Source organism: Carya illinoinensis, chromosome 8 (assembly GCF_018687715.1).
Source record: "Carya illinoinensis cultivar Pawnee chromosome 8, C.illinoinensisPawnee_v1, whole genome shotgun sequence".
Lineage (NCBI taxonomy): Eukaryota > Viridiplantae > Streptophyta > Magnoliopsida > Fagales > Juglandaceae > Carya > Carya illinoinensis.
In genome coordinates this window covers 6,976,263-6,984,964 of record NC_056759.1, presented here as the reverse complement: position 1 = coordinate 6,984,964, position 8,702 = coordinate 6,976,263, and the positions used below count along the sequence as shown (strand labels likewise).

General features: G+C 36.3%; 1 protein-coding gene across 1 annotated transcript; it reads right to left on the bottom strand.

Moving 5' to 3' along the window:
* Positions 1-1,025: 1,025 nt before the first annotated feature.
* Positions 1,026-8,289, bottom strand: LOC122318143 (kinesin-like protein KIN-7C). The gene is made up of 12 exons (XM_043135323.1): positions 7,838-8,289; positions 7,232-7,321; positions 7,047-7,147; positions 6,851-6,964; positions 6,680-6,761; positions 6,493-6,560; positions 6,339-6,404; positions 6,127-6,245; positions 4,935-5,274; positions 2,548-3,690; positions 1,944-2,263; positions 1,026-1,553 (listed from the first exon to the last, which is right to left on the bottom strand). The coding sequence occupies exons 1-12, from the start codon at positions 8,025-8,027 to the stop codon at positions 1,235-1,237; spliced, it is 2,952 nt and encodes a 983-aa protein (XP_042991257.1). The 5' UTR covers positions 8,028-8,289; the 3' UTR covers positions 1,026-1,234.
* Positions 8,290-8,702: the final 413 nt, after the last annotated feature.

Genomic DNA, 8,702 nt, shown 5'->3' with positions numbered 1-8,702 from the left:
GAATTAATCGAGATGCGTGCAAACTGACCTGAACACCCATTGATATAAAAAAAAAAGTAAAAAAAAACTAATTCTTGATAAATCGCATTGCATGCGTGTTAATAATGTTAATAGGGTAGTGCTACTATATCATCCAAGTTTGCCTACTTGGTGTGCCACTGGCCCATTAGTACAAATTGTATTTTTTAAAATTATTAAAGTATTTTTAAAAAATAAAAAAAACTCCGATATATATAGTCATTTCCTTAACTATTAAGGTCCTGTTTGGATTGAGAAACATTCTCAATTCATTTCATCTCATCTCATAATCATAATTTTTTTAATTTTTTATCCAAAATATAATATGCAATTTAATTTTTTTAAATGTGGAGTAATATTATAATATAGACGACATAATATTATTTTCCATATTAATAATGTGGAGTAAAAAGGTCTCGAACCTTTGCATGCTGGTACCAAAAACCGATGCCTCACGATAGGCTATATTCTTAGAAGGGGGGAGGGAGAAGGGAGAAGCAGGGCTCGAAGGACGAGCCAAGCCGTGCAAGATGCCAAGAACGTACGAGGGATATAGCAAGCAAACAGCAAGATTCTCCCTTGAAGACCGACTACAACAATCTCTAGATCAATGTGTTGCCTTTTTTTTTTTTTTTAAATTGATTTTAACAATCTAATCTTAATTATATCAAAACTTGGAATATTAGAGTTCAAGGCTGTGTTTGGGTAGTCCGAAATTACTATTTAATATTTTATTATTATTTTATATATTTTTTATTATTATTTAATATTTTATCAATATTTTAATTATTATTTTTACTATTCACAAATAATTTGAAATCACCTTACTGTTCAATCATAGCCTAAATTATTAGATTTGGTAATTTAGGATGTAACTTAAAAACAACTGATAAATCACATTGAAAATTATTTTTTTGGGACCCCAAAAAAACTTGTCCCTTTTATTCGTTCCGCTTGCTCTCTTTCCGACGAAACAAGCCCCGTACAATATCAGACAATCCTCAAGCTTTACAAACCTCTGGTACATTTCATTCAAATTGCAGATATACATACATGCTGTTACGAAGAATCGCGCTCAATTTGTAAGAAGAGTCTACTTCAAACCTTTCAATTAACATATTAAACTGCAACTGTGTGGATCTAATTTGAACTGGACAACTTAGCAACATCAAATACTTAAAAGTTGACATGGATACGCCCCCTAAATCCAACGAGCTTACGAGAGAGATGGAAAACTGTGTTTCCATATAGAGGATTTATGGGATTCCCGTAGGGATAAGAAACCGAGTCCAAAAATCGTCCTGCAGACTTGACTTGGGTTCTCTAACCCCACCAAGCTTGCAACGAGGGCAGCACTGTTCCATATATGGTTCATGTCTTTCGTGTCCTTCCATATGCGGTATGCTAATTGTAGGCTCCTCCGCTTTGATTTCAGATTAATACCCCACTTCCGGTAAAGCCGTTTTCGTTGCTTTTTTGTGAACTTATGCATTTTCCTGCACAACATTTTCCTTTCCTGATCAAGAGCCTTCGCGCTGCCCCACCAAACAAACCAAAAACAAATATATTAGACATTTTTTGCATGCGTTATGATCACACTACTTATAATTTCTAATAAACAAGGAACTGAATATTACTACAAACATTTACAACCGCTCCTTTGTCTTCAAGCAATAATTTCTGGACCCTATCAAGAAATAACGTAATTTTTTTAAGGATTACGAAAGTCTCAATTTCATCATTTCCGTGTTTGGGAATCTGTAATTTTATGATATTGTAATAATAATAATAATAATAATAATAATAATAATAATCTATAGATGGGGTGTTTCGGTTGGTCACGGGGTACTGGTACGGCACTCCAGTTTCATGTTTGTACGTACGTGTGTGTAGAAGATAAATCTCCCAGATGGAAGAGCCTATACCTTGAAGCTTTCGTGAGAGTTCCACTCTTATCCTTCATGCTAGCTCCATGCGAAAAAGTGTCCTTCAGAAAGGACAACCGTCTGAACTCTACTTCCATATACACGCAGTCTGAAGGATCACCTTTGAATAAAAGGAAGAAATAGGTTCTGTGGACCAATGGTACATTGCACGCATCCCAGAGTTCAATTATTTCACCTCTCTGCCTCTCAAATTTGGAGAGCCTGTTTAAGGTTGACTGCAAACTACCCTCTTGTTCAGCCAAGCTAATCTCGTTTACGTTGTCTTTGGCATCATTCATGTTGTGTACGGCCCTTTGCACCTATGACACGTGACAATCCCATAATGAAATTGAGCACAATATATGTATTTAATGCTGAAAATGGCTATTAACCCACCCATAATTTCTTTGCTGTATCAACTTGCACGTTTTCCGGTAGTTAATAAAAGTGATAAGTTTTAAGTGATATGATCAGTAGGATGAATATAAGTACTCCCTAATGAATTATACTAAACTCCCAACCTTACAGACTTGAATTAGAACCAAGTGAATTAGAGACCCAAAGGTGGAGTGTGTGACACAGAGAGAGAGGTTTGCTATCTCACCATATCATCAGATCGTTTAACAGATGTAGTTTTGGCTTCATTCAGTCCAGCAAAAGCATCCAGCTCTGAATCAGACTTGTTTCTGTTCTGTGCTTCTATGTAAAAACTCTTGAGAGACTTTAGAGAATCTTTTCTAGAAAAATATTCATCGCTAACACAAAACCTCGGTGCGGAATTAATTTTTTGTGGGTGTTCTGGACTTCTAGGGAAGTCCTCAAATCCAGTAGGTGGAATAGTCACGAGAACTGCCCTGCAACTTCTGCTTCTAAGCAATGTTGGCCTTCTAGAGCGGAACATATAAGCATCAGAATATCTAGGAGCATCCTCTGACGGACAGAAACTAATAAGACAGTCGATAGCCTTTTGCATCCTCTGAATTCTTTGCTTTAGATCATCATAAACGTAATCTACATTGACATCACTCAAATCTTGAGCTCCATTCTCAGGGAATGATACTGCTTCTTCATGCATGACCATCTTAGATCGTTTCTGTGGAGATGATATTGCATCTTCATTCATAGCCTCCTTAGATACCTTCATTAGGGATGTTGCAACATCTCCATTCGTTGCCTCCGTAGGTCCCTTCTTTGGGGATGTTACACCATCTTCATTCATGACCTCTGTCAAGGGTAAGTGTCCAAATTTTTCTTCAGGACCAGGTAAGGACAGAGGGGCCTCTACTTTTCTATCCATTCGTAATTCCTCCACGTCGATGCATCGAACTTCCTTCCAGTCATCTTCACATTCTGAATCAGCCATTTGAGCAGTCCAATCCAAACACTCGTATGGATCAGGGCCAACGGTACCGGCATCCAGCAGGAAGTTGTCTTCAAAATTCTCATCCAGTAGAAAGTTGCCTTCAAGATTCTCATCCAGCAGAAAGTTGTCTTCATGATTCTCAGCAAACTGTTGGGGGTACTGCTTGTTGAAACTGCGTGCACTTGGTCTGCAAAAATCTTTAGAAAAACCGTGTGTCCTGGGAACAAGACCGAGAAAACGAGGATTGACTAGTTGTGATGAATGGAATATAGGACATTCATCCATTCTTAAAACCTGTTCATCTCCAGTAGATTGTTGTATACTCCCAACCCAAGACTGAGCCATCTCATATTGCCGAGTCAATTCTTTAATCTCTTGATTCATCTGCATGGGAAGGCCGCACATACTTGAACTGTGAACAACTATATATAGGTAAAACTTCATTTCTTTTTTATTATTTTTTTCCGACTACATTCTGACTCATAGCCAATCCCCTTTTCAAATTCCAAGCCCGGCCAGTACATCACCTTCCAATGAAAGCTTTGGCAAGCTGTGCACTACTTTTTAATCATAAATCAAGTAAAAGATTGATCATGCCAGAAAAATATGTTTAATTGAAAAAACTGATGATAACATCAAGAAGTCTCTAAAAAGAGACATTTTCTATGGGTCTTTTGCCTCACCCACGATATGGGGTAGAAGTGAACAAATCACAAGCTCATGGATATAAATTCTCATGATTTCATGACACATAAGAAAAGCATAAAATTCATTCTATTGATGTCCCATATATTATATTTGTCTTTTGTCAAAAGTCACATGTCCATTCGAAATGCTATGATTACTAGGTGGAAAGCTTTTAATTCTACTTCTAGAAAGTGTGCCTTACGAAGTCGACAAATTTACAAGAAGGCCGGGATCATTGCTCTAGCTTGAAAAATAGGAAAGAAAAACTGTGGCAAATCTCATTTATCTGAATTTTTCAAAGCAAACCCGATCTGTTCTAATAAAACAAAAAGGTCAAATATGCTTCGCATCCTCAAACTATCATGGGTTTTGCTTTGCACCCTAAATTACTGTTATCAACTCATTGCACCTACAAATTATCAAAATTTGACATTTTCCACCTTCCGTTAAAATCGGTCCAAGAGTATGTCACATAATCTATTTTTTTATTCATCCCAACGGTCATAATCGAATGTGGGTGCAAAATACAAATTTTTAGTAATTGTAGTGTGATGATATAGTCTTACAGTGTGGAAGCCTTGCACACTTCTTTTGAAAAAATAAATAGGATTCAATACTATTGAAAAATGATTTTTTTTTTTTTTGTGGGTCACAAATTTATTCATTTTTTTTTTTAAATGAAGTGTATGAAGTTGACACACTTTAAGACTACAACTATCATTTCTTTTGTAGGATATAATAAATATTTTATTATTTCTAGATGTATATATAGAATCCTTAGTCCACTTGTACCGCAAGATATAGAACCCTCGATAATTTAAGGATACAAAGTATAGTACTTTTTCCCTTTTTTTTAAGGAAAAAAAATAATCACTTAGCTGAAAGGTCATCTTTCTTAATAATTTGTAGAGACTGAAGTATAAACATTCATCTCATCGTACCTTCGCAATCCTGAGATCTTTCTCCTTCATTATGGAGATGACATCATATGTGATGGAATTTGGTGCTAAGCTCTTCATGAACTCGATCTCCATTCTACCCATTTCTCTTTGCGGTTGCTTTACCAATGCCTTACTGGACATCAACAGATTGACCTTTGGGTAAGAAGTCACTTCTTTAGCACAACTCCCAAACAAGAGGGTGTTTCTTGATTGGTCAACGTGACAGCGGGCAGGGCTTATGGTGCAGATTATGGCTGTCCTGGCATTGCCACCAAGGGAGTTCTGTAGAATGCGTGTTAGCTTAGAGTCCCTAAAGGGAATATGCCCATGTCTTCCCTTGCTGCATCCAATCACGACAGTAAATCGATTAGTAAGAAATCATTAAGCTAAATTTGCAACAAAGAAGCTAACATGAATTAATGTCATGAATTGAACACTAAAAAATCTGAAGAATAATAAATAAAAAAAGTTTAGCGAAAATTATATTTCGTACCCTTCATGAATTGTCAGTCTTTTCAGATTTACATTCTAAACTGCTAAAACTGATAATGAAAACCCTAAACTACTAAATGTGTAATTGGCACCCTAAGCTAACAAGGTCACGGGTAACGATATTGATGAGGAGCTAGCATGGGAGGCAAGAACCAGTACTAATAGAAACCTTGACCTAGGCATGCAGTCTATACATTATAAGAAAAATGGCATTTTGTGACTAATTTATAGCAATGAAAAGACTATTAACAACCAATTTTAGTTGCTAATAGTCTTTTCGTTACTATAAATTAATCGCAAAAGACTATTTTTCTTGTAGTGATAGTAAGTGTTCAACACATGATAACTAAATAGAAATCTTACTAGTAAGTGTTCAACACAGAGTTGTTGGGTTTTGGATTATGATATTGGCATAATTTTTTCGAGGATATCATTTAGTTTCAGTTTATTGATCACATTCGTTACATTCCGGTTTAATGTTATTTAGTTATGGCTAGGGGTTTTATGGATCTCTTATTTCTTGGTGCTACGTAATCATGTTATAATGTGGCCTTCTTAACTGTATGGAATAGGGGGTGTTATAAGGGTGCAAAGATGGAAAAGCACCTGTAAATTGGAGGGTGGGAAGTGTGTTTTCATCTTACATATTCTGCATGCTCATAATCTTAATTGTTTTTAGGAAAAAATAAAAGATCATGACCTTAATTTGCGGATTACAGTTCCCAGAGTCAGTAAACTTATGTGGCAACCTTCTTTCAATCTTGCACCAGCTGATAATGTCTGAGACACACGCTCACTTCCAGCAAGATCAACAAAATTCTGTAGAAAGATGCCAAGTACTTAAGTGCTCATTTCCCACAAAATCATTCCTAAAGAACTTTCGGAAGAAATTCATTAATAACCATTTCCTACCATTTGAGATACAAGAATGCTTGCATTTTCTGAGCGTTCATATTCACGAGCAGAGCTTTCAATTGTCTGTGGAAGAGATATAGAATCCAGCAATATCGTTTAGGATAAAAAATATTGGAAAAGAAAACAACTAAGAGTAATTTGCCGCGTATACCAGTCGCAAAATTTGATGGGATCTGGAACTAGTTTCATTCAGAAAGGTTTCTCCTACCTTCCTTTCAGCTGCAAGCAAGCAATGGCCAGGTAACAGCATGAAAATACATATTATGGAAACATTATGTGAGATAGGAAAAACTTCATTCTGATAAAAAAAAAAAAAAAATACAACATAAGCTCATCACCTTCACACATGGAAAGGAGTTCATGCAGATGGTTCCGGTCTTTCAAAGTGATCTCTGCGAGTCTCTCAACAACAGTACCTTTCTGTTGAAGTGAAAATCGTCTTGATCATTCAATTAAAATTATCTTCAATATGATTGTAACAGAAGGAAAACAAAACGTGAAATAGTCACCTCTGGATCATCTAGAAGTCGAAGTGGAGCACTGTCTGACCTCAGAAGGTCTCTGACGGCCTCATTATAGATCTCCATGCCAGAGAACTTCAACACAAATTCTCTTTCTTTATGCTATAAGATGAGAAAACATGTGAAACTTATGATACTTTGCGATCGAAAATAGATAACTTGTATGTTATGCATTTGTACTCACCATATGCATGTAGTTGTATATATCTGCTATTGCATATTCAGTGATTCCAGTCATAGTGTATGTCTTTCCACTGCCGGTTTGCCCATATGCAAAAATGCTTGCTGTGCATATTCAATAACTTGTATATTATCAATCATACGAATCCCCGGATTGAAATTGAAGATGAGGTCAAAAAAGCTACTCACAGTTAATACCACCGAGTGCAGAAAGGGCAATCTCCTTGGCTCCTTCTTCGTACACCTGCTTTGTGAGGCTGTCACTCCCAAATACTCGATCTATTCCCGCGGCATTGATTGTCGAAAGTAAGAACAAAAAGGAAAACGGGAGATAATTAATAAGAACAAATTAAAGCTGATTGGAGAGATTCTATAATACGGAATATTTAAAAAAAAAAACCTTCATGTTATTAGAAAAGCCTATCCAAGTCTTGCATGAGCTTGGCAACCCTTTCAAGCTATTGAGTTGGCAAAATATTCCAGCCTAAGCACTCTCATTAGGTTCTGGCCTTCGTCTGTTATATGGAAACTTATACATATTACACAAATGGCTCATTAAAGACACCTTCGGGCTTCGGTTCTACAATTTAAGGCATTCGACATGATAAATCTCAAGACCATATAATGTTATATTATCATTCTATTTCTATCACATATCCTGTGATAATCATCAAACATTGGACTCGATGATTCACACTGATCACCCGTATATATTCCTACACAATCATATATACGAGAGAAGAAAAGGCAGTCAAAACTAACAGATAAAAGCGTGAATAATATGAATTTAATTACCGAAAGTATAAGTAGTGGGACCCATGGCCCGGTCCGGCAGGGCTTGCTTGAATCGGATGGTGTTGCCATCGACGCATTCCCAGTCGGAAACATTGTTCGCCGCGATTTCTTTCTCATTCAAAGGCCTCACCCTCACCGAAACGAAAATTCTCTCTTCTTGTCCACTCCAGCTCGAAAATTCCCCTTGCATTAGTACTTGCTCCTCCTCCTCCTCCCAAATGATCAATTGTGAAAGAAGAATACATTCACCTCCAGAATTTATTCTTCGTAGCTTAGAATCGAGTTCTCTCCTCACGAGAAAAGAAGCCTAAAATGGAGAGATGCAAAGGAAGACTTTGAAAATCAAATTGAACCGACATTAAAGAAATGAAAGATCCGCGGCCATTTTGCGATCAAACCGTCTTCTCGTCTCAGAGGAGCTCTGGACATGAAGACGGCCAGATGGGTGGGAATAGAACCGATCTTTGAAATAAAACGGCCGCCGACTTTACCATTTTAACCTCCACTTTTCTGTGTATTAACGAGATTTCTATTTGAATGGATTTATTCTCAAACATTATTGGCGTGGATGGTGTGGTATAACATAACTACCTTTTTAAGATACAATTGACAAACAACATTTTTGTACAGTTTCTTATAATAAAATGATTTTAGTAACAACCAACTATCCAATGTTGAGGATTTCTTTGCAAGATCAAGATCTTGAGAAATTTTATTTTTTAAATATTTAAAATCTAAATGAAAAATAAACATATCAAGTAAGTCTTATAATATCTATTAAGCGTTAAATATTATTATTTTATATATATTTCGTATAGAATGGATCCAAATCCTCTTTTGATGGAACCTTCTTAAAGCCACTTTT

Bases quoted from the DNA above. Each gene is read 5' to 3' on its own strand.
- LOC122318143 (XM_043135323.1), bottom strand. From the start codon at position 8,027: ATGCAAGGGGAATTTTCGAGCTGGAGTGGACAAGAAGAGAGAATTTTC. The intron at 6,405-6,492 runs GTATACGCGGCA...TCTCTTCCACAG, and splicing joins CCCATCAAATTTTGCGACTG to ACAATTGAAAGCTCTGCTCG. The intron at 1,554-1,943 runs GTATAGGCTCTT...TTGGTGGGGCAG, and splicing joins ACTCTCACGAAAGCTTCAAG to CGCGAAGGCTCTTGATCAGG.